This window comes from Gossypium hirsutum, chromosome D02, assembly GCF_007990345.1.
Source record: "Gossypium hirsutum isolate 1008001.06 chromosome D02, Gossypium_hirsutum_v2.1, whole genome shotgun sequence".
NCBI lineage: Eukaryota > Viridiplantae > Streptophyta > Magnoliopsida > Malvales > Malvaceae > Gossypium > Gossypium hirsutum.
In genome coordinates this window covers 17305400-17332003 of record NC_053438.1, presented here as the reverse complement: position 1 = coordinate 17332003, position 26604 = coordinate 17305400, and the positions used below count along the sequence as shown (strand labels likewise).

The 26604-nt window shown below is 34.5% G+C and overlaps 4 protein-coding genes across 5 annotated transcripts; 2 read left to right on the top strand and 2 right to left on the bottom strand.

Annotated features, from left to right (window-relative positions):
- The first annotated feature begins 8043 nt into the window (after positions 1–8043).
- LOC107910310 (3-oxo-Delta(4,5)-steroid 5-beta-reductase) lies at positions 8044–9525 on the top strand. The gene is made up of 2 exons (XM_016838124.2): positions 8044–8190; positions 8288–9525. The coding sequence occupies exons 1-2, from the start codon at positions 8152–8154 to the stop codon at positions 9431–9433; spliced, it is 1185 nt and encodes a 394-aa protein (XP_016693613.2). The 5' UTR covers positions 8044–8151; the 3' UTR covers positions 9434–9525.
- A 645-nt stretch (positions 9526–10170) lies between these two features.
- On the top strand, positions 10171–11162 carry LOC107910311 (cytochrome b5). The gene is made up of 2 exons (XM_016838125.2): positions 10171–10562; positions 10652–11162. Exons 1-2 carry the CDS (start codon positions 10479–10481, stop codon positions 10988–10990), a joined length of 423 nt encoding a protein of 140 aa, XP_016693614.1. The 5' UTR covers positions 10171–10478; the 3' UTR covers positions 10991–11162.
- Positions 11103–13987, bottom strand: LOC107910309 (uncharacterized). 2 transcript variants are annotated; one of them, XM_016838123.2, is made up of 5 exons: positions 13625–13987; positions 13374–13488; positions 12654–13286; positions 12389–12560; positions 11103–11925 (listed from the first exon to the last, which is right to left on the bottom strand). In XM_016838123.2, the coding sequence occupies exons 1-5, from the start codon at positions 13699–13701 to the stop codon at positions 11900–11902; spliced, it is 1023 nt and encodes a 340-aa protein (XP_016693612.1). In that variant the 5' UTR covers positions 13702–13987; the 3' UTR covers positions 11103–11899. The 2 variants fall into 2 exon arrangements, with proteins under 2 accessions (XP_016693612.1, XP_040944452.1); XM_041088518.1 differs by lacking the exon at positions 13625–13987 and having other exon boundaries at positions 13378–13488.
- A 299-nt stretch (positions 13988–14286) lies between these two features.
- LOC107910312 (subtilisin-like protease SBT1.7) lies at positions 14287–16921 on the bottom strand. The gene has a single exon (XM_041088517.1). It carries the CDS (start codon positions 16733–16735, stop codon positions 14435–14437), a length of 2301 nt encoding a protein of 766 aa, XP_040944451.1. The 5' UTR covers positions 16736–16921; the 3' UTR covers positions 14287–14434.
- Positions 16922–26604: the final 9683 nt, after the last annotated feature.

Sequence of the window (26604 nt, the reverse complement as noted above, 5' to 3'; positions counted from 1 at the left end):
ATATATAAAAAAATTTTGAAATGTCAGTAAACTTAAAATAATATATATATAAATAAAATGATCTAATATAAATGATACGAGAAAGAAAAAAAATAAAATAAAATAATAAAACTGCTTAAATGAAATGATATAAAAATCTACACAATTTAAAAAAGAAAATAAGATGAAATCAAAATGAACAAGGAGACTAATAATAATAAACAAAATAATTTAAAAGGAAAGTAAATATATATATATATAAAATAAAGAACCAAGGATGAAAATGGAAACGGAACAGAATCTGGGGATTGAAATTGTAAATAAATATAACAGGTGGCTAGGGGGCTGAAATAAAAGGTGCTGAGGACATGGGGGATCGATTGCGAAATATTCCCCGTCCCGTATGCGCATTGAATTGCGCGGGACCAGATTGGAAAAGACGCGAAATTCTATGGCCGCAATTAAAAGAATAAAAGGGTTAGATTGCACTTCAGCGCAAGATGGAGGGACTAAATTCATAAATTACCCATTAGGGCATAGAATGCACAACCGTTCCACTTTCTCTATAAAAACTAAAGTTTTTTTTTTTACTCCTTCAGCCATTCAAAGTAAAAAAAAACCTCACAATCTCTCAACACTCCCCACACCTCTGACTTATGGTCTCTGGTAACGAAATGGTCGCGCCGCCGCCTTGGCCAACGGCCGACGACGGAAAACGATGGGCCCTTCGGCCCCTGTTACGGCGTCCTTGAGAGCCAAGCTCTCTCAACCCGCGAGAAGTGAAATGAAGGGGAGACCGTCGACCCCCTTGGACCCGAATCGGGCGACGGAGGAGAGACCCACTGGCGGCGCGGTCACGGCCAACTCCGATGAGTTTCTCTTCCCCCTCTTTCGCTTTTGATTTTTTTATTAGTTATTTAAAATAGATTTACAAAAGAAAGAGAAAAAATAAGATAAACACAAAAATAAATAAATAAACGCAGAGGAAATAGCAGAGATTCAACCTTTTTTTTAAAAAATCTATTCGGTTTTTTTGATTTCTGATGTGCGTTTTTACAAAGAAAATCCAAGAAGAAAAAGTGCAAACAGTGCTTGGGGCTTTTATAACCCGAATTACAAGTCTCTCTATTTCTAATCTTTTGTCTTTTTGCCATTATTTCGCCGAATTCTCCTGTTGCTTTGTATTTATTTCCCTCTGCAGGTGTCAGACGAGGCCGACGGTGGTGCCAGAAGGCATGCGCGAGGGGGCATTGGGCAAAAGCAGCGGCTCTTGAGGCTAGGGAGACATGCGGCGCAAAGAGGGTTAAGGAACCCTAGGTTTTTCTGATTTGTTTGATTTTGGGCTTGATTTGGGTCAAGGGTTTTTTTGATCCATTATTTTGGGTTATTAAGCTTTGTTGAGCCATATTGGGCCCGGGCAAAAATGGGCTTTTACAATAATTTTATATTATAATTATAAATTTATAATATTAGCAATATTAGGATAATGATAAATAGAATATATACATAAAACTGGCTTGTGATTAAAGATTTCGAGAATTTCTTTTAGATGGCGAAATATATGTTGGATCAACTATAAAATAAAATCTAAATAATATAATATATCACGGACAAAGAATTGAACAAATATAAAATTAATGTTGAAAAAAATTCAACAAAACCTATGCAGACAGTGAAAGAAATTGTGAGGATGGCTTGGATTTTGATTATTGTTTTGCGACTATTTTTTTTATATATATTTTTACATTAAATATTTTTAGTGTGTTTTCATTTTTGTCACTCAAAATGAAAGCCTAACAATTTGGTTAGTTAATTTTTAGGGAACTTTCATTTTAATCACTCAAACATTAAATCTTTAATGACGGTTAATTGTACACGTCACATTATATTTACACTTCATTTTGGTTACCCAATTTTTAGGTTTACTTTTATTTTGGTAACCCAAAAAATTTAAAAAAAAAATCAATGATTCAAGTGAAAAAACGATGAAACAAAAAAAATACACAAAAGTTATCAAATTTATAACAACCCGGTTTTTAGTGGTGGCAAAAATTACGGGTTCGAGACCCTATTTCCGTAAAAAATTAAACAAAGGTAATTGCACACTTATTATATAGGTGAATTAAATTTTGGAAAGATAATTTAGTGATTACTTAAAGTTTAGGGACTAAATTGTAAAGTTCAATCGATATAGATTTTAAATTAGAAAATGGATTAAGGTTTGATATAGAAATTAGATCATGCCAAGGTGAGTGTTAGTGGCTGGTGATGTTAATAGTGGATTAACTAAGTTGTAACAACCTATTTTTTAATATTGTCGGAAATGGCAGTTTTGGAACTCCATTTTCAATGTTCGAGCCCATAAATATTATTATTTAATATTTACAAGGTTAGTATAAAGTTTAATTGAAGTTTGATCTCTTAATTTTGTTAATTGGATAGTTAATTGTGATATAAGAACTAAATTATAAAAGAGGTAAAAATTAATCATTATAAATTTTTAATTAACCCAAAGACTAATTAAACCATTAGACCCATTTTAAAATGTCAAATGGTAGTGGAATGACGTTAATATCCACTAACTGACTAATTGTAATTAACTTTTACTTAATAAAAGGTTAATTAAATAATTATGATTTAATTAAAAGTATATAAGCTAAAAGTTAAAATGTCACATTGATATTTCTTCATCTTTTTCTCCATGGACGAAACTTGAATAAAGAAAAGAGTTTGATACTTTTCAACTTTAATCTTTCAATTCCTATGTAATTTCAAGTTACATGAATTGTATGTTAAATTAAATCAACATAAATTAATAGAAATCGTGAAGTTAGAAAAGTGGGAAACATTTAAAAATGAATGTGATTTTCTCATTAAGTATGAAAATGATCTGAGAATTAATTTAAGGTTTTTCAAATTATTATTTAATTGATTAATTAAATAATTGAAGTTTGAAAATTGAATTAAATTAATTGATCATTGTGAATCCGTTGAATACAAAAAAATTAAATATATTTTCTCATAAAAATTAAAAAAATTCGTTTAGAAAACGAGCCGGGCCTCGGGCAAAACTTTTTTGGCCCGGGCTCAGGCCGGCCCGGCCCGGCCCAAAAATATATTAAATATATATTTTTTATTTTTAAAATATAATAGTTTTAGTTTTATACAATTAATAATTTGATAATTTTACTAATTAAATGTTAGATTTTGTTACAACAATTAATACAATTAACAATTAATAATTTGATAATTTTACTAATCAAATTAATTTATAAACCATATTTAGTATTCATATATATATAATATTTTTTTACAAAGGCAAAAAGTTATATATATATTTTTTAAATACAATATGGAACAAAACACAGGTGATAAAGCATCTGATTTTAGTAAATGCTTGTTAATCATTAACATCCAAAAACCAGCCCAAGTGCATTTTATTATTTTGGTCAACTTAGGTAGGATTTCCAAAAATAAAATTTGTAATGTTTGATTTATTCTTCTGAAGATCAAGGAAAATTTTGTTTTTGCATTTCCAATGCCAATCTCCCCGTCTTCTCAATTAATAATTTAATAATTTTACTAATCAAATGTTAAATTTTGTTACAACAATTAATGCAATTAATAATTAATAATTTGATGATTTTACTAACAATTAATTTTAATAATAATTAGTTTTAATTTTATTAAAAATATAATTTTAATTTTAATTAAAAACGGGCCGGGCTGAGCCGGGCTCGGGCTTCATATTTTTTCCCCGGGCCGGGCCTGGGCAAAATCTCAGGCCCATATTTCGGGTCGGGCCGGGCCCGAGCCTGGGAAGTGGGTTGAAATTTTTTTGTGGGCCCGGCCTGAACCTGGCCCATTGACAGGTCTAGTTAAAAGTTCAGGAAATACAAATAATTTGACTCAATACATGAGAGGCCTGAATTCTCATCATAATACATATGAGGGGAATCACACCCTATTAGCCCCATCTCTCTTAGTTCAACTAGGAAGTTATTTTTTTATCAAAATAGATTTCTACTAATTCAACAAGAGTTTCACTTCTTCTCACTATAAATAGATGGTACGGGTAAGGCTAAATACACAATAAGTGTTACATAACTTTGAGATATTGTTACTATGCTCGAAAATAGTGAAAGTTTATTCTCTAACTATAAATTTTATTTTTCGGAATAACAATTCTACCTGTTTCTATTGAGAGAGAATTTGCTTTCCCATTAAAAGTAAAGTAAACTATTTCCGGTTTTGTGTTTGATTCGAATTCACTCAAGCTCACACTCAAGGTAGTTCGTGGTACGAAAATAACAAAGAAGGTCATTTTGTTGAAAATTGGGAACCAAAATGATTCGTCTAGCCAAAAGCACATGTTCGATTTCGGTAAAGGGTTTTTTGCTATAAATATCACAAATCAGCTTGGTTTTCAAAATTTTAATTTTTCACTATGTAAGAAAATCGTTTCAAACCAGATTTTTCCAACACTTTTAAGACCCAAAAGTGGCAAAATGATGTCATTGAAAATCTAATGGTGTGTTTGAGTTGGTACAACAATGGCCAAACCTTGTGGAGAACTACATTTGACATGGGTGTCTCGACACTAATGCTAGGATGTTGCAAATTTGAGCCTCCACTACCTCGAGAGTGCAAGACTCCAACAAGAAATCAACTTGGAGTAGACTATCGAGAGTTTTGCGACACCAAAGGTGTTGTGTTGTGACATTGAGCCAAAAGTCATGAAACCAAGTCTCCAAGGTCACGATATCACTGAAGGTTGTTGAAGTGAAGAAACCATGGTCATTGCCGAGGATGTCGCAATACCATCTAGTCAATGTTGCAACATTGAAGACCCCTAGAGCTACGAGTGTGCCACTATTGAGGGTGTCTTGACACTAAAGCTTGGCGAGATGAAAAATACTATAGGGGTAGTCTTTTGTCCAACACCAACCCAAGTCAACCTACATATTTTAAGGGAAATTTTGTCAATGTTAGGATTCAAATTTTGTCTGTATAAAAGATATATTGGTTGTCAACTTAAAGTAGACACATTTTCTATCATCTTTTTAGCTCAGTTGTTAATTTCTTCTCCTTTTTTAGGTTTAGGTTCTTTACTTTTCTAAGCTTAGTTGTTTTAGTGGTAGTTTTATCAGTTTTTACTATAGTTTTTCTTCTATTTACAATTAGATACTCAAACAGTCCTTTGTATTTTGATTTCTCTTCAAGTCCTTTAATATATTTCAACTTTGTTCACCTTTAAAAGTGTAAAAATCCTAACTTTGGCGGTGCTTTCTTCTCCATTGTTGTTGCTATCATCTTTTCCAAAGAACCCACCAAAAGCCCCTAAGATTTCTTTAACCTTGCTTTTATGTTTTCTTTAATGAATCCTTTAAGGATGTATTTAGCTGATATTGTTGTGCTGATGATAGCTAGTAACTAAATTTTATGGTGGTTGGTTGATGAAAATGTTTCATATTTAGTTTTGGGTTAGAGACTAAATCGTAAAAATTAGACTAAATCGAATAAACTTCAAAACTTAGAATTAACGCCTCTATGTGAACATTTAGATAGGTGAGATCAAGAGGAGAGCCTATTGAGAACCAATTCGATTATCTTGATTTAATTTGGTAAGATCGAAAGATAAAACAAACTAAATTGTCTAATTAGGTAAAATAGTGACCGAGAGGTAAAATTTAATCAATTAGGAGTTTGAGCCCTCCAGATCCCTAATCTAAGAATTACTTAGCAACATGGAAGTCAACCTTTAGCTATTTGGATTGATTTCTTTGCACACTTTTGATTGTTTAGCAATTTTGTACTTCTAAGTGTTAGATAGCATAATTAACCCTTGGTAACGTTTTGTCATAATATGATACTTAGTGAATAAGTAGCCAGACTTCTTGTTTGCATGCATATTCATTGTTGATGATATTACCACCCAAATTCTCTTGGGTTCGATCATTAAAATACTCGAAATGTTCCATTGTAACGCTTATAAATATTACAGCTGACCTGTCACACTTGCAGTACACCACTATACTTTTTATTGTATTTGTGTTGATTCCATAGCTTTGGAGCACGCGCTTCGAGGCGTGATCAAGTGCTTGGGTTGTCATCCTTCATTGCTTTAAAATATTTAGTGAAGTTCTAGATAAGTTTTTTAATTTTCGAAAAAAAAAACACAAGAAATGGGACAATTGGTTGTTTATGGTTGCAATTTTTGTTAAGTTTATATCTTGGAAATTTAGCATGAATTGATGTAGTGGAGCCTAATTATGAGAATATTTAATAATTGTGTGCTTAATTAAATTGTGAATCGACGTGTTTGCTTGAGGAAGATAGTTGTAAGATCGAAATTTTACTAATGTCCATTTGTTTGATTGAATTGAGAATTATGGTAATTGAACTGACTTGGATGATTGTGGCATAGTTAGATTGATAAATGCAAGAAAAATTTGTAGGCAAACATAGACTAAGTAGGGGAGAATTTGATAATACATGTTATTTTATAAATTTTTGAATGAAATGACACTAATTTTGAGTTTATTATTTGATTTTTGATTAAGTGCAAAAGCAAACTCAGAAAATAAAAGAGTCGAGAATCAGGGTGTTGTAAAAATTTTAAGCTGAGAATCAAATTGATGGACAATGATTTATTTTAAAAAAACTTTTATTTTGGAGACTTATTTATAAAAATAATAATTTTAATTTATCATTAGGATAATATTTTAATTTTCTATTATGTTATCTTAAAGATATTGTTGGATAACTCTTTAACATTAGAGTTCAAAGTAGGACTGGTTTTATTTTATATTATTACATTGCGCAGGAGGGGAAAGAGACGCCTGAAATCAATTTGACATTCCAACTTTCACTAATCTGTTTCTCCATTGTTTTTGCGCAACCCTTTTTCCTTCATTTATTTATTATCTTATCTTATCATTAAAACTGTTTATTTTCATGAGTAACTAAATTCCCAATCATTTATCCGTAAAAGACCCATGAGATCTGAAATCATATAGTTAGAAGAATACATTGACATGTCCAATTAAGTGGTTGGTTGGATCTGTCGAGGAAAATAGCAATCGAATTTAAACGATCCATACAGTTGAGGCCGTTGGTTTAAGTTGGGCCTTTTTAATTCGTAAGACTACCGAAGAACTAAATCGTAGACGCATATTTTGTGGTTCTTCGTTCAATAATGATTAGTTGTTGGACATTCCCGCAATTAATTTGCATACGGAAGAGTTGGTGCTCTGAGACGTCTTCGACCACTATAAATGATGTATCAGTTGAAGGAAAATACTTACTATCAATTATCCGTTTGAAATTGAAACCAAAATCAAGCCTAAACTAGAATATCATCACATATGTTTATTCGATTTAATTTAATTTCTATTTATTTTTACAGCTATTTCTATTATTTTTATTTTAATCATATTTAATTTCCCCTTTTTATTTTTCATAGATGGTCACACATTGTGGGCACCATAGCTACCTGGAGTGCAACACGATAACTACTATTTATTTACTTTTTTAGGCGTAGGAATATTTTTTTTGGTGCACTCGGCACCTATAATTGAATTGTTAAAATCAATGCTATATGTATTTATTTGATCGTACTGTCTGCACCAATTGAAAACTCTTTTTCCCTCCCTATCCTACAATTTATTTTTTCATCAAAAACTTTGGAGATCACGTAATTGTAAACCAAATTCAAACAAGTTTTTTCTTTGATCTTCGACATTTATTGTCAAATCAATTTGGATTTAAGTTATGTTCTTTTACTCGTTGATGGATACTAATCTACTATGCTGACTGTCAAATCGTTAACTTTTTTTTTAAGAAAAAGAAACTTAACAACCTAATAACTTAAATAAAAAAACTTTTGAATAAATCAATAAATTAAAATAAAATTTTTCAAATTAGAAATTTTTTAAGTAAGTGATAAAAACTAAAAAGGGGTTAAAAAGGCCGACTGTCTCAGATTGAATTGAAAATTTCAAAGACATGAAGAAATGATAAAATTTGACATTTTCCTTCTTGCATTAATTTTCCTAATTTATAGCGCATCTAAAGAACATTGCAAGAAATGCGCGCCATAGAAAACCATTCTTCACACACACTTTATCATTTTAAGAAAACAAAATAGATTAATATATTTCAATCTGAAAAATGAGCTGGTGGTGGGCTGGTGCCATTGGCGCTGCTAAGGCAAGCTTTCCTTCTCTCATGCCTTAAATAGTTTGCGCAAAAGGCTTTACAAAATTGCTGATTTATTTTTTGTTTTATTCTTTTCTAACTTTTACAGAAGAAACTCGGGGAAGATGAAACACCCAAAAGTTTCCAGAGCGTTGCGTTGGTAGTCGGAGTGACCGGCATTGTTGGCAACAGCTTGGCTGAAATCCTTCCATTATCCGACACCCCTGGCGGTCCATGGAAAGTTTACGGGGTGGCTCGTCGCCCAAGGCCTCATTGGCACGCCGAGCATCGGATCGAGTACATTCAGTGTGACGTCTCCGATCCCAATGACACCGAATCCAAGCTCTCCCAACTCACCGATGTCACACACATCTTCTACGTCAGCTGGGTCAATCGAACCACTGAGACCGATAACTGTGAAATCAACGGTTCGATGTTCCGCAACGTGTTGCATACCTTGATCCTGAACGCACCCAATCTCCGCCATATCTGCCTCCAAACCGGAGCCAAGCATTACGTGGGATCGTTCGAGTACATAACGTCGGGGAAAATCGAACCGCATGATCCACCTTTTACCGAAGATTTGCCACGCTTAAATACTCCCAACTTTTACTACGTCCAAGAAGACATCCTCTTACAAGAAATCGAGAAAAAACAAGGATTAACATGGTCGGTACACCGACCCAATACTATATTTGGGTTTTCGCCTTACAGTTTGATGAACATCGTCGGAACCCTTTGCGTTTACGCCGCCATTTGTAAATACGAAGGGAAACCATTACTGTTCCCAGGAAACAAAGTCACATGGGAATGTTATTCGGAAGTTTCGGATGCGGATTTGATCGCGGAGCATCAGATATGGGCGGCGGTGGATCCGTACGCCAAGAACGAAGCATTTAACGTGAACAATGGGGATATTTTCAAGTGGAAGCATTTGTGGAAAGTGTTAGCGGAGCAGTTTGGGATAGAGAAATATGGGTTGGAGGAAGGGAAGAATGTAGGGTTGAAGGAGATGATGAAAGGGAAGGAAAGTGTGTGGGAAAAGATAGTCAATGAGAAGGGGTTGCAGAAGACGAGGTTGGAGGAGGTTGGGTTTTGGTGGTTCGTGGATATCCTGTTGTCGATGATGCCGATGGAGTCGCCGATATTGTGTATGAATAAGAGTAAGGAGCATGGGTTTTTGGGTTTCCGGAATTCCAAGAGTTCTTTAATCACTTGGATTGATAAGATGAAGGCTTTCAAGATTGTGCCTTGAATGCTTCCCTTTCTTTTTCCCCGTGGATTTACTCAAATTTATCCATATTTTACCTTCTAAGCCTCACAATAAAGCTTCTTGATTAGACAAAACAAAACCTTTTTTATATTTTAAATTTCAAAAATTCAAAAAAAAAAAAGTCAAAGAGCTTCTGCTAGGTTTTAACATTTACATTAAAAGCTTGAATATGAAACCCCCAACTTAAAAAGTATATAAATCTTAAAAACAATTTAAGAGATTGAGGTGGTGCGTTACAAAGTAGTAATTAACTATTGTTTAATATTTAATAAACTTTCCATAGTTAATCGAAAAAGTAATGTTTTCGTCATTTGTTCATATTTTTTATTGATATAATAACACATTTAACTTTCAAAATTCACACATTGTATTGATTTAATAACAAATTTAGCCCACAATATTTACATATTCTGTCAAATTGGTTATGATTTAACAAATTTAACCTACAAAATGTACACATTTTGTCAACATTTACACAAAATATATAAACATCAAAGGCTAAATTTATTAATATACCAATCAAAATTAGGTACAATTGATAGAAAACATTAATTGTTTTTATTTGCTCACTTTCGAAATTAATAGGGATTAAATTATTCCAATTTTTATGAGAGGGACCAGTTTGCTCAATTCTGAAATTGGTAAGGACTAGAAAGGTGTTTTTGCCTTAAATTTATAAGTCCTATTTGAAATAATTAAGTGGGTTACCTAACCAGCCTACCCTTCCAAGTTGTTTTCTTCATCAACTTGTAGCTACACCTCACTTAACAACAACATATATTATTAACTCACAAGATACACAGCCGAGGAATCTTAGTTGGTGTTTCACTCATCACGTGCATATCCTCCTCTTCTCCATCACCAAGTTTGGCAGGTGGCTTGCAGAGACAAACCCTTTGCTACCCTAATTTCAACCCCATCTGTCTTTTATCCATCCTCACTTCTCTAATATAAACCACGTTCCCCCTTGTGTAAGCACAAGCCATTCCATTTTCAGTCTTTTTTTTGTTTTTTGTTTACAACAACAATGGCTGGACACACAGTTTACACCCTCTCAGAAGTGTCTCGATACAAATCCAAGAACGACTGTTGGCTTGTCATCGATGGCCGAGTAACCCGGCTCTCTTTAGTCTTTACTCACCCAATTATCTTTACTTATTTATGTAGATAAATAATCAGAGACTTGACTGATTCTTTCAGGTTCTGAACGTAACAAAGTTCCTGGAAGAACATCCAGGAGGAGAAGAGGTGTTGTTGGAATCAGCAGGGAAGGATGCGACGAAAGAATTCAACGATATCGGACATAGCAAGTCGGCTCAGAATTTGCTCCTCAAGTATCAGATTGGTGTTCTCCAGGGTCACACTTTAAAGAATAATGAACAGGTTGGTTCAACCGAGGAGCCCAAAAAGAAAGAGATGAGTGCATTCGTTATCAAGGATGACCTGACGCCTAAATATGCTGCAGTCGTCGAGTTCGCCGCCCCACTCCTGGTTGCTGGTTCCTATTTCTGTTACAGATACCTCACACCAAGCTCATAAGTGCTGTAATCAATTTGGTTTTCAAGTTCAACCTCAACATGCCCCTTCTTCCCTTTAAATAATTGTTGGCATAGAATGTTTACAATGATGGTGTGTTGTTCCTTTCTTTTTATCTTCACTTGTCCTTTTGGTTATTGCTGTTGATGATTATATAAGAATGAGAGTTATCATATCCAATTATCATTACAACTGGAAAACAATCTGGCAGAAAAGAAAAAAAAATCCTACTATGTTACAACTTGAATTGAAAGAAAGAATATATATCTATATATATAAATGAAGAAGCTGGTTAAAGGGAGAATGAAAAATACAAGCGTTGTATTAATACAATGTACTATCCAAAAAGGAAAAAGGACTTAAAATAAAATATGCCATAAGTCCCTGTATTCTTCATAAATTTAAAATTTAATCCATATATTTTTATTTAAAATACTCACTTGGTACCAATATAACTAAAAAAAATGTTGTAATGAATCTAAATTTAACAAAATAATTCCAATAATTGGACCTGAATTTTTAAACCGGTAAAGTAGAGAGACTAAATTCTTAAAAATAAAAGTACATGGACTAAATTTCAAACTTACGAAGGGTACAGGGACTTATGACATATTATTAAATGATCCGACAGCCTCAGTTCAACTCTAGAATCCCTCTGATCCTTACTGAACAAAGGGCCCTGCCCTTCATTGGAAAAATTGAAGTTGGAAGGAAGAGGCAAGAAGCAGTGGAGGGAAAGAGCAGGAAGAAAAGGTGCTCTTGCTTTCCATCATGCTACCTTCACCCAAGATGTAGCCGGGCATAGATTCCGTTGAAAGCATAATATGCACAACATATACTCCTCAAACCACTTTCAACCAAATAATTTGCCGCCGACTGTAAATTGCCGGTCCAGGATTATGCGTGTCCTTTTCATATTGTCTGCAATACAATCAAAACTGCATATAGGATAAAATCAGGTTCAGACTTGGTGAACTAAATTTCAAATGATACTGCAAAAAGGCGAAGCAAACAACTAACTTTATTGCAGCAATGCATCAACGCACTTAATCTTGGTTCTAATATCATGAAATAAGGAATCTAAGGTCCTATGGGCTAAGATATGCATTTCTATTTGTTACTGGTCTTAGGGGGAACATGTTCTTCACTTGCAGTCACTCCGCACAATATATTGCTCTTATGCTCCATAGCGATGAGAATTCACAATTCAAGTTAAGTAGAACAAAGCACAGATAAACAGCCAAAGAATGAAATGCCTCTACTAATAAAGAAAATATATAAAAAAAATGCATTAATGAGGAAGAGCATATAAACTTTTTCCATAAACAGATAAACAGAAAATATCGATCAACAAACCCAAAAAAGGAAGAAAAAATTAATGAGAATTTCAGGAAAGCTCACCAATCAAGCAAATAACGAGGAAAGCCCAAATTGCTATTTGAGTGGGGCGACTATTTTTTAATTGATGCTTAGACCTTTGAAGCCGTCTTTTAATAGCCCCATACCAGCCAATAGGTTGCTTATCATTGCAATCTACACAACCGCTACCCTTTTCACAGCATTCATCATTGCCCTGTGGGATGAAACTTATAAACACTAATGGGACGAAACTAATAAATATCAAAAACTATATTTAGTTTAGTACAGAAGTCGGATTGACATTCACCCTAGCCAACTCAGGAGGTCTCGAAAACTCTGCATCAGACTCTTGATGACGAGCCGTTGCCGACTTCCTGATGCCATTCTTTGACCACTGCCCCTTGACTGCAGATTCCGTGGAACTCAGGGCACCGGAGCTTGGCACCCTTCGTGGTGGAATAAAGCGTTGACCATTGGAAGAGTTTTGCTGTAAAACGTCATCAACAATTGCAATCTTCCAAGCACCAATGTCAGGACTAGCACTAGCTGTCCTCCTATGCCCATATGACTTCTCGTTGTTAACCTCAGATGAGCTGAACTCAATAGACTGACTTGCATTCTTCAAGAAATCTGGCGCTGATTCTCTATTGATTCCTCGCCGAAGATCACTAGCTCTACCATGAACCTTAGGAGGAAGCTTCTTGTCTCTGGGTAGAGGCGGTGCGGACAAAAATAATGCGAGTTCATTGCATTCACCTTCATCCAAATGCACCCAAGGCACTGGTGTCTTACCCTCAGAACTAGCTGATTCCTGTAAATATTTTTCAATCTTTAAATTCTGGTTCTTAATTGCTACTATAAATTCACGATGCCGATCTCTTGCTTCCTCACTTGAATTCCCATAGTAACTCGATTGAACAGCTTTTTCAAACTCCTCTAACTGCAAAACAGATTCAATTTCTCTAAATCCTGAACCAATTCATGAACCAATCGGTGGTAAGAAAAATGAAAGAATGCATAAGATGACCTGCCATTTGGTAGTGCTAAGAGCAGTATGTAGATCCCTGCCAAGTTCCTCTAAATTCCATGTAGAAGAACCATCTTTTATCGCATGTATCCATGTCCTATATGTCGTTTCCATCCTATGAAACGCGAAAAAAACCAAAATTTCAACCGGTTATTGACTAATTGAAATTCTAAATCTTAATTTTATAATCTAGGAATCCAATTCATGATTCAAAGTAAGAGAACCCTAAATAAGAAAAGGAAGTTATTTACCTGTCAGCAGATTGCTGGACTTCTTCAGCAACAGCGAAGAAGGGATCTTTTTCCCACCGATCAAGAGTCGAAGCCATTTCAAAAGAAGAAGGAGAAACCTCGGCTTCAATTAATTAATCAATTAATAACAATTAAATGAAACCAATCAGCATTATCCGAGTTTTTTTCTTGAAAAAAAAAATCTTAAGTTCCTATAAAAATTCCGGAACCGAAGGCGCAGATCAAAGAAATCTATTAAGATTTGAATTTGGAAGGAAGAGGAAATTAAAAAGCGCGAGAGACGGAGACCTTTATATTTAAAACGTCAGGAAAGAAAGGACGGTCATAAGCATAGGCATAGGAATAGCAGATTTTGGGGATTGAAGTTTGGCCTAAATATAAATGCCAAGCATTTATCATGCTTCATTACGAGGACATAATTATAAAATTTTCAAAATTCAGGGGCCATCTCACGAATTATACCCTTACTTTATTTGGTGCGCAGAACTCGATTCGTATACAACAAAAAATTCAAAATAATTTTAAATAATTCAAGTTTATTATTATGTGCTATCATATGCAATTAATTATACTATAAAATTGAGTTAGATAATAAAATATGACTCGTTGGATCGAAGGATGATCCCTAATACTGCATCATAAGATTCATAGAAGGCAAATTGTAACTAGGAATCTAGTATAATTTCATATGCCAGTTCCTCATACAGGAAGGTCACTGTACAATTATTCACCCACCTTGTCCTTACATTGCTATAATATTAGTATAAGATGGGTTCATTATACTGCAAGAGACAGCAGTGGACAGCCCTGTTATGTCCAGATGTAAGCTATTGGACTACTAACAATGTGCTTACCATCGGACCATTCCAGACGGGCAAAGCCAGTTGAACCAGGTGGCATAGAAATAGCTCTGAATGTCACTGTATAGCTCTTCTTCTCGTATTGTGCACTGAAACTTAATATTGCTGGCACAACCGACATTTTCACTGCTTGTGTCTGCGAATACAGTGAAATCTTGTATGTTGCTGGTACACCCACATTTGTAATGGTCCTTGTATATTTCACGGTGCTGCGCAACCCAGTTTGGAAGGGAACAGAGAAGGATGGATAGTTAAAATCTCCCAGGGTGTACTTTTTGCTTTTCTGACAAGTGAAATTTGTTTGCGTGGTGGATTTAATTTGACTAGGTGTGTAGTTCAGGGCACAAAGAAAACCAAGATAGTCATCGATGGTGGTGTCATAGACAAGGCCAGGGTCGAGGGCTGCGATTGGATCCACATGCCCGGCACCATAATCAAACGGTGTTGCTGGTCCCCCTGTGGCAACATCTTTAATCTTTTCACCATTTGGGTAAGTTGAGTAGGCTGTGGTCATGAGGGCAGATTTAATGGCTGCTGGACTCCATTCAGGATGAGCAGCTTTGAGAATTGCAGCTAAACCACTAACATGGGGACAAGACATTGATGTGCCTGAAACGATATTGAACTTTACATGCCTTTGGTCGATGGCCAACCCGGTCGGGCCAACCTCACCAGTCCATCCTGCAAGGATATTGACTCCTGGTGCGATAATGTCTGGTTTAAATATTGCTGGAGTGACCGGATTCGGACCTCTAGAACTAAATGCTGCAACCATGGGAGATGGTTGAACACCTAACATTGTGGTTCCAGGACCAATTGTGGCTGTTGGATTGGGATCAAAAGATATATATTTCTTGATTGAATCCCCAGCTATCTGACCAACGGCTGCTGAAGGTAAGAGATGTGCATCGGCAAGTAGCTCTTCACCAAAAGTTAAAGTGTTTGCCAAAATCATCCCTACACCACCAGCAGCCTTCACCACCACTCCTTTTTCAACCCTGTCACTCCCCCCTCGATCGCATACCACAATTTTCCCCCTAACCTTTTCTGGAATCAAACTTCCATCTATGCAAAGACTTCCATTACTGGAATTACTCACACTACCACCATAAACTAGTGGCACCGTGGAATTAGATAACTGTTTTCCATTATAAAGTGTCACCCCGGTGTATCTCATGTTGTTTCCGAGAGTAATAGAGGCTGGGAAATCACGGTCTAATGTTCCAGCACCAACGGTTGTTATCCATGGCGCAACATTTAACAAGCTGCCTGCTTCAGGTCCTTCATTTCCTGCTGAACAAGATACAAAAATTCCATGTGCAGCTGCTGTGAATGCTCCAATGGCGATAATGTCAAGATAGTACTCTGTTATATGACCACCAATTGACATTGACATAATATCGACACCATCCGCAATAGCTCTATCCATGCCTGCCGTAATATCAGAGATAAAACACCCATTAAGCCAACACACCTTGTAGATGGCCACTCGGGCATGTGAAGCCATCCCGCGTGCTGTCCCGGAAGCATATCCTAGTAAGTTGGCATTAGGCACAACTGACCCGGCAGCCGTAGTTGCTGTGTGAGTACCATGTCCATCATCATCTCTTGGAGACTTTGATTCCATGGTTTCATCAATAGGTCCCAACGCAGCTTCGTACCCTTGTAAATAATACCTGGCACCAATTAGTTTCTTATTGCAGCTTGATGAACTGAAGTTTTGCCCCACCTCACACTTGCCTTTCCACCCTGATGGCACCGGTCCAAGCTCAGAATCGTCGAAACTTTTCAGCTCGGGCCAAACTCCAGTATCCAATATGCCAACAATCACTTCACTCGTTGAAGCAGTGGTGGGGATGAGAGCGCTGTTGTTTCCTAATCCAAGGAACTCCGGTGTTCGAGTTGTATGCAGTTCATATCTAACGTCAGGTAGGACTGAGAGAACTCCAGACTGTTTTCCAAGAGATTCAGCTTCTTCAGGTGTGAGCCTCGCGGAGTAGCCATGGATTACGTTTTCGTATCTGTAAAGCATAGATGCTGATTTTGAGACAGATTTTAAAGATGAATCATACCATAGGGAGTGATGGGTGAAACATTCTGGCATGTTGGACTTGTCCATGTGAACTATGTAAGTCCTTTTGGCTTGCTCTGCTATGACGCATGCGTAACACAAACTCAGAACTACAACGATTGCTGCTACTTTGATCTTCAATGGCTTCATCTCTTTAGTCGAGTAATTAACTGATTGCATATTTCACCAAGGGAGGTTACTATATGATGATGATTAGGTCATTTCTTGTTTCAGTGATTGATGTTTACTTTTACATATATATATACACACACATGCTTGATGAACAGAAAGTAAATGGAAAATGATGCCCACTACTTGTATGGTTATGGATACTTCAATATTGCCTTACATTAAATATAGTCTTCTCTGTTAATGGCTGCCAAAATGGGAATTTGCTTAATTCTAAAGGCCTGAAAACAGGGGGTTTATAGTTTCTTATTAAGAAAGGTTGTCACTAAAGTTGATTTAGTTCCGTCTAGCATTTGAGTAATGAGCAAACCACCTCATAAATTCCTTGTAAAGGCTCAGAATTGCAGGGAAGGAGGTTGGTGTACTCAATGGCTAACTCCTATTTTACGAATTCATACATTTCTTCATCGTGCTGTCAGTTAAGATTTATGATCTTTTTAATATGAAAGCGAGTTTCATTATTTAATCCAAGCAATATTGCAGGAGTATGCGGGTGGCGTGGCATAGTGATTAGCTGAAAAAGAGAATTTAGAACAAATTTGGTGCAAGATAACAAACATGTAATGTCATCACTATCACACAAAAGTAATCACAAAGAGAGATGGTATTATTGGAAAATTTTCATCACAACTCCTTTTTGTTCTAAAGGTTTGTTTCTCCCACTTTATAATAATTCTTTTTTATATATTTAAATTTTTTTTAGTACAAGCGGTACTTAAACTACCTTTATTTTCTTCTGTAAGTTAAGTCGTTCTAAAAGACACTAAAATAGACTAAAATTAAAAAAATATTGTTGAAGAAGTTGTGACCGGCAATCAACCTGAAGACTATTTCTATCACCAATAAAGTAAAGATTTAATTTGAAAAAGTTGAGTCCAATATGAAGATAGTATTAACTACTATTAAGTAGAATGCATGACAATAAATCACACCTTAATTCTTAGATATTTTAACTTAACTCAAAAACATTATAAATAAATCAAAATTAACAAATACCTATTTTAATAAATAATTACATATTTCACTACATTCAAGTAAAAAGGCCTTTGCTTAGGTATTTGATTTAAGAAGAATTTAGTATAAATTATACCCAGCTTTTGGAATCATAAAGAATAATTTATGTTTATGGTTTTCTTTTTCCTAAACGGTTAATGTATTATTTGGGGTTTAAACTTAGCAATTGTTATCATATAAGATTTAAATTTTTTGTTCAAGTTAATTCTTAAATTTTGTAATTGTTCCCAACTTGAAACTTGAAATTAGGTCCAACTTTTTTTTGAACAATCGTATTATAAATTTTGATCATTTCTGTTGTTTTTAACACAATGTATTGAACTGCTTATAGTATTTTTCAACTCATAAATTGAAGGATAATGTACTTCAGCACACTTGAACTCACATCCTCCTGTATTGGAAACAATGTTTATGTCAATTGAACCAACTTTTTTAAAAAATATTAAAAATTAACTTAGACAAAAATAAAAATATAATTATCAAATTCAAAAACTAACTCTAAAAAATCAAAATAATTACCAAATTCATATTTCAAATAATTCATTAACCCTACCATAAATAACAGTATACACTGAAAAGATATTTTATCATAAATATTTAAAGTCAAAACCCTAGCAACTATTTAAAAAAAAAACCTTTTGAATGTTTTTTTCCGACTAAACAAATGCTTGTGTTACTATTTAGGTCAAAGAAATGCTAGATATTTTACTTCGATTAACGTAGACTTCCAGCAAAATAGCACCACGCGTCTCTATTCCCCAACAAACCATTGTTCAAACGACACGTAGCTCCTCTTCCATCACATACAATCCCTGACGTTCGCCTGCCCTTCCATCTACTTTCCCTCCATCGCTTACTCATGCGTTTAACCCCACGCGACTATTCATTCAGGTCCCGAGTTCAGCGCAATACTCCACGCGCCACTCTAAAACCGTTCGCCAAAACTCTCCGGGTAAAACCTTGGAGGGTCCAATAACATGATACACCCACGTGACTGTACGATACATTAAAAGAAGAAACCAATAGGAAATCCCCACGTGTGAGAGAAAGGAAAGCACAACAGTATCGATTAGCAGAATTTCCGTTAGAGGCATTGGATCCAAAACAGGTCCCAACCCCAACGGGTAGGAAGTGACACGAAGACACGATGACGTCATCCCGTACTTTTGTCTTCTTTTTTTTTCCATTCCCCTAAAAGAAGCCATTAAAATACAGGACGGAGAGCTCAGGCATTTCCAGAGGAGAGAGGAAAAAAAAGTGAGAAAGGAATAAAGACAGAGAACGAAAGAGAAGGTTAATATTACACTTTTGAATTTTGTTCCTTTTTCTTTTATATACAATTTCCTTTGGTATTTTACATCTTTATTTTTTGGGGGTGTTGCAGGGGAGTTCAAATCAAATCTCTTATTCTTTAAAATTTCTGGGAGGAATTGTATCTCTCTCTCTCTCTCTCTCCTCTCAGCTGGACGAGAAAGAGGAAATTTCGGTTGGTATAAAAATGCAGGTGTTTGATAGAATGACTATTCCAATTCGCAGAGTTTGGACCGGTGTCGCCACCCGCTTCGGCGTTCGTAAAAGTGGTTAGTCTCAGTTCATTCGCCGCCGATTTGCTGATGTTCAATTTCCGTTCAGATCAAAAGAAAGTTGTTTTTTTTTTTTTTTTGCTTTTGCATTTAACTTGTCTGAGCAGTTTTATTTTCCTTTTTCAATTTAAATGTTTTCGTTATCAGACAACTTGGATTAAGATTTTGGTGTTAAAGTTTTAAAGAAATGAGTTTATAAACTTGAATTGTAAAGAACAAGAATTTGCATGTGGGAATTACATGGATTTGGGCTCCCTTACCTTTAATTGCTAGCCTTTTTTGAGGTATGGTTCTTCTTTGGCTCGTATATGATTTATAAACTGTGGAACAGCTATTTCTATCTGATGGGTTTGTTGAATTCTTAATCTTGAATGCTTAACAGGGGGGGAATGACGAAAGGAAATTTTTGCTTTTTTTCTTGAATCTCTGGAAAATAAATGGGAATCAAAGAAATAATTTAGAGGGAAATGGATGATTGACATATGTAAATTAAAGGCTAAAATTCATACTCTGTTCTTAGCCAATATTATCATGTGTTGAAACAGCTCATATGAAGCTTCGAAAAGATATAAGCACTTGCGAATACGAGGATGTGCGAGTGATGTGGGAAATGCTGAGCAGAAACGAAGCAGAAACCATTCGATCCCCAACAACAAGTAAAGGAAGATGCAGAAAGAGACCAATGTGGAATTGCTTTGAATGGGCAAAGCGAGCTCCTTTTCTTTGTCGAAGCTTCTGAATAACTGTCAGAGAGTGTGTCTTGTTGCCACTCACGGTTTTCAGTTTATCATCCTATCTAAGACCTTTGTTTGTTATGGATATCATCGATCCATTGATAATAAAAGAAAAAAAAATAAAAAAAGGGAGAGAATGGAGGGATTTGTTTGTGAGATTGCCCCTCTTCTTCCCTTTGGTGTTTTTTTCTGTTATGTATGTCTCAGTTATCTGTAGATATCAACCGTCTGTCATGTCCATGCTTTTATCTCTGGTTCTATGTAATAAGCTACTATATATATGTCCATGTTCTCCTCCAGGCTCTTTAATCTTGTGGGTGGTACATTGATGAGGTTTATAAAAAGATGGGTCTCTTTCATTTTCTGTGTGTTTTTTCTTTTTAAATTAATTAGGGGGGGGTGCACCAATCAGGAACTGCAGTGATTGAATGGGTTAGTTTAGTTATGATTTTGAAAGGTAGATGTCTCGTAACCGTAAAAATTTGTGATGTGAGATCCCCTTTTTAATTATGATTCTTGTTTCAAATCAAATACTAAACCTTTTTTAACTGTTGTAATGTGTGTGATACAATATGTTTAGCTTTTTTTTTTATCTCAGGTTACAATATTATTATAAAATTTAATTTTACCGTCATCGATATTTCTACACTAACCGTAAATAAATACACCGTCTATCCAAATCACCTTAATTCAATCCAACTCAACCTTCGGTTAAGATTAGTTGGACTAAAAAATTTCATTTAAAATAAGAGATTTAGTTGGATTAAATTAAAAAATTGATTGAATCAAAGTTTAAATCAATTTTATTTATTTTAATTTTTACAATTTTTAAAAATTTTATTCAATCGAACGGACTGATTTTAAAAACTTGAAATTAATTATTTGTTAATTAAACTTGTTTGAAGTAACATATTTTTTTTATGTCATTTTATAGGATTTACTCTGCAAAGTAGCTTTCGCCAAGATCGTCAACATTCACGTTCATTGAGCCAAGGCCCAAGACTACCATTTCATTGATCCAGTTCCTATCAACAAAATTCCACAATCGCTTATATCATATCATATTATATTATATAAAAAAATTAAAAAGGGATAAATATCAAAATTATATATGAATTTTGATTCAATGTGTAATGCTATATATGGACTTTGATTTTGTGTGATTTTATACATCGATTTTGATTCAATTCAATTTTCAAATCACTAACAACATTGTTGAATTATCACCATTTTACATTGAATATTACATACAAAATAATTATATTAATCCAATATGAAAATAAATATATGTATTCATTTCTTTAAATTGTATAATTGAATTAAAATCAGATTTTCATGTATACATAAGAACAAAAATACAAGTTTCATGTGTATAATTGCATCAAATAAAAGTTCATGTATCAAATTGCACATGACAACAAATTGAGCATTTTATTTGTATAGATACCACATTACACATTAGATAAAAGCTTAGAGGCCAATTATGACATTGACCCTATACTAATTGTAGAAAGTTAAAGTGAAAATTTGAAAATTTTGAAAATGAAGCCACTACCAACTCCTAACTAAACCTAGTCATGGGTCAGACTACTCACCAGCTTTAAGACTCATCCAAAATATAGAAAGATTTGGGCAAAAATATTATATCCAAAAAATAGAGTAGACAAAAAAAAATTAGACCCATTTTAAGTAATGACCAAACTCAGGCTCGAACATAAAAGGTCTATGCTTGCCCCACTTCCTAAGATTGTATTATAGCACATAAAAATTAAATCTATAATAATATATAATATTATAATGTAAATATTACAAAATGCTAAGATGTCTATATATAAAATTTTAATAAATGAGAAAATATATAGAATTATTAAATATTAAATTAATAATAATATAAATATTTTAAAAAAAATTAAAAAATAATATGATCAGGCTTAAAATGAGTTTAAGTTTAACTTTACAAATATGATTTGGTTTAAACAAAATTTTAATCTCATATCTTGAATTAAACTTGAACAAAAATAAAGTGAATTAAGGTTAAAATAACACTGGGAAGACTTTTCCCCATCAACTCCTCACTATATTAGTGAATGTGTTACTTAAAAGGCAATGTCTAAAACATATTGACTAGCGATATGTGTTAGGTTGCTTGCCACTTTGCCTGGGCTTTGAGCTGTTAAGGCAACCATCACAAGCACAGAGCGAAAAATATGGATGGAAGCCAATCATGGTGGACCTCGTGATTTAACAAAGATTAACGAGATGGTGACCGAATCACAACCAAAGCCTTACTAAACCCAACCCCATTTTCTCTCTCTTCTCTTAACTTTATTTCCTTACCATTTTCATTGGTTTGCCTTCATATCATCCAACCTTCTATTTCCAAATTGGTTACTTTGTTATTTGGATGTGGAATCTTCCTAAAAATATATCCCTATTCAACATTTAATTAACTCGAATTTATATAATACAGTTATTATTTGTTTATGGATTAAATCACTATTTAGAATCTGAACTTGACAATTTTTTTCACATTGGGTTTGAATTTTTTTTTGTCCAAGTTTGGTTATAAATTTGGCAATTGTTCCTACATGAGGGCTTGAATTTGAAAATTTTTTCTCACATTGGGTTTGAACTTTTTTTTATTCAAGTTAATCTCTGAACATTGACAATTATTCCCATATTAGAGTCTGAACTTGAAAATTGTTCCCACATTGAAGCCTGAGCTCTAGGTGATGTGATCCTGATCGCATCATGTAATGTCACAACCCAACGCCGTCGAGATTGGCCTAAACACGAGGGCCCCAAGTGCAAGATGAAGCTAATTTTTAGCTCATTTGAATTTCTTTTCGTGTGGTTCAACTCATTCGAGCTCAAGTTAGCTCATTCGTGCTCAAGTCAGCTCATTCAAGCTCAGTTTAACTCGTTGAGCTCGTTATTAGCTCTTTAGCTCTTTTAATTTAATTTGCCGGAATAAATTAATTAGTTGAGTTAGTTATTTTAGCTCAAATAATTACTAAGTGTTTAATTAAGAAATCTGGACATTTTAATTATGTTTGTTTATTGCATGTTTAAATTGTTTTAATTATTACCTAGCATAAATGTGTTTGCCTTATTACAATTATTTAATGTGTGCGATTTAAGCTAAGTAAATTTGTTGAATTTGCTAGGACAATGTACATGGACGGCAAAGAAGAGGTGGACTGCAACAAGCATAAAAGCCGAATTAATGTGGAGGTGAACGGCATGAAATTAAGGAAGCATTCGACCAACATCATGCATAATTTATGGAACAAATTAAGGAAGCACTTGACCAACATCATGCATAATTCATGGAAGAATTTGAGGAAGCATTTGACCAACATCATGCATAATTTATGGAAGAATTTAAGGAAGCATTTGGCCAACATCATGCATAATTTAAGGAACAAATTGAGGAAGCACCATGGCCGAATTTGGCTTCCAATTTTACCCATTCGGCTACCCTTTTGTTTTGCCTATAAATATGTGTTAAATTTCATTGTAAAAAGGGGAGAAGAACCTTGAATTAATGTTTTTACATTTTGTGAGATTGTTTACAACTCTCATTGTTCTCCAAAGACTCGTTTGACTTATCAAGTAACCCTTGTGGCGTCAACCCATTCTTCTTATCCGAACTTATCACTTTGCATCCAAAGTGTGGCGTTCAAGTTATACCGAGGTTCCTATCATCTTTGATAGTGGGTCAAGGTTCCATTTTATTCGTTTTCCATCTATACAACATTTAACCTTTCCTAAGTATTCGTATAAGTCCCGGTTTAACACACTTATATTGTGTTGGTTCAACTTGAATACTTGGTTTTCATTCACCTATCATCCTCAATACACTTCATAACCCCTTTTGAACTAAATTTGAGCCTTTATCCCTTCTTTCTTAACCTATCTTCGACAAACCTTGATATTACTCCAATTCACGATCGGGTACATCAACGACTCGACTCTCATCACCGAGGCCGGGCGTACCATCTGGTATCAGAGCTAGTCGAATCGGAGTAAGAATCATCATATTTGATATTATGGTTTTGTAAAAAAAAAATTGCCTACGGTCTAGGCGCGGACGAAAAGAACGTGAAAGATCCGTAAAAAAAAAAAATTTGCCTACGGTCTAGGCGCGGACGAAAAGAACGTGAAAGATCCGTAAAAAAAAAAAGAGTCTGGAAACCCTTCAACAATTTTTTTTGAATCATAATCTACACTCCTTTATACTCCTTTGAGTGAATTTTCACGTTTTCAAAAAAAAAATTATCCAATTTATTATTTTTTCTTTCTTTCTTCTTTGTATTCGGTATTAAAAAAAGAGAAATTCAAAAAAAAATTCGGAATTAAAAAAAAAGTGATTGAAATTCATTTTAAGTTTTGTTTGATAGCCTACCATTTCCGACATCATTGCCCACCAAGCCAACTCAATTTTGTAAGCCGACGACAAACGGTATTGATTCGTCTATTTAGTTTGCGAAGAACTTCGAGAGGTAAAAAAAATCGAGTGGAAAAAGGCAAGAGTGATTGGTGTGAGTTCATTCGAGAGGAGAAAAGCCAAAAGCGAGCGTAAACGTGAGTGGAGTGAAAATTTTCTTTCCGAGTGTCTTGCGAAGTTTTGTGGTGAGGTATTTACTTTCTATTTTAAACACTTATTCTTTTTAGCAAAAAAAAATGTCTCAAGAAGAATTTTTCGAGTCAGAATTCCAATATTTGATGCAAGAAGTGCGTAGAATGGTGAAATCAAAATTTGATAAATTGCATAATCGATTGGATCGAATAGAGAAAAGAGCCCAACGAAAGCAAATTTCATCGAGTCAAGAGACGGAGTTAAGATCATCTCGACGACACTACTCAACAAGAGACTCTTATCAAGACTTCTATTCAACAATGTGTTCGAGACCAAGAGAAGCAAACTCCGAGTTTGAGTCCTTTCGAGATAATAAACGAAAAGGTAAACATGTCTCTACAAGTGCCTCAATTTATTCATCTACGAAGGATTATTTACGAATAGGCGAACGTGTTTCAAGAGTGTCAAAGTACTCGGCTACGGAAGATTTATTACAAAGAGATGATTGTCATTTGTATGAAGAATCCTTTTCTTATTCTCAACAAAAGGATTCTCATTTTGATGATTTCTACTTTTGTAATGGAATTGAAATAGCATGTGAAAAAGAAAAAGAGCGCGAGCGAGAAAATGAAAATGAAAAAGAAATGAAAGAAAAAGAAGATGAGTGTGAGGTAGAAAAGAAAATTGAAAATGAGATTGAGAATAAAAACGAGTGTGAAAAAGAAAAGAAAACTGAAAAAGAGAGTGAGATTGAAGGAAGAAATGAGAGTGCAAAAGAAATGAGTGATATGGTAAAGGAAAGAGGATTTGAAAATGAGTTGGAAAAAGAAATAAGCGAAAAAGATGAAAGTGAACAAGAAAGGAGTGTTGTTACTAACCATCCTATGAATTTTCCTTGTTTTGTTTCTACTTTTCAGGTTTCTCGAAATCCCATCGATCAATTTCAACTTCAATACTTTTCTGAGGAGAGACGATTTCGATTAGTCGAGAAAGGTAAAATCATAGATGACTCTATTCCACCAGCGCCTAAAGGTAAGCATGGTAAGGGTTCTATGTTAGTCGAACTTCAACAAATTCATATGCATGATAATGTTGAGATTGCTGAAGAATTAGTTAGTAGAAGACTTTCCTATCCTGATATGTCTAAGTATCAATTTTTGATTGGTAATGACTTTGATTGGGATGATGGATTGAAAAGTTTTCCTCATGATATTTCTGATGTTTACAAGTTTGATGATGAAACCAGATTAAAACAACACAAACAAAATTTGGGATTGTGTGATGAAAAGTTGACATCTAATCTGTTTGCTTCTGTTGATCATGTGAATTATCTAATTTGTGATTCTGAAAATTGCTCCATGTCGTGGTTTAAAAGGTTTGAACATGTTTTGCATAATCATTACTTAAAATTACATCGTTTCCTTTTTATGATATCGATTTTGAAATTGTCATATCAAATTGGAATGGCAAGAGGAAACTTTGTTTTTGACCCCGGTGCATATCATTTTAAATTGTTGTCAAAAGGATTCAAACTATGGGAAGTGCGTAGAATGGTGAAATCAAAATTTGATAAATTGCATAATCGATTGGATCGAATAGAGAAAAGAGCCCAATGAAAGCAAATTTCATCGAGTCAAGAGACGGAGTTAAGATCATCTCGACGACACTACTCAACAAGAGACTCTTATCAAGACTTCTATTCAACAATGCGTTCGAGACCAAGAGAAGCAAACTCCGAGTTTGAGTCCTTTCGAGATAATAAACGAAAAGGTAAACATGTCTCTACAAGTGCCTCAATTTATTCATCTACGAAGGATTATTTACGAATAGGCGAACGTGTTTCAAGAGTGTCAAAGTACTCGGCTACGGAAGATTTATTACAAAGAGATGATTGTCATTTGTATGAAGAATCCTTTTCTTATTCTCAACAAAAGGATTCTCATTTTG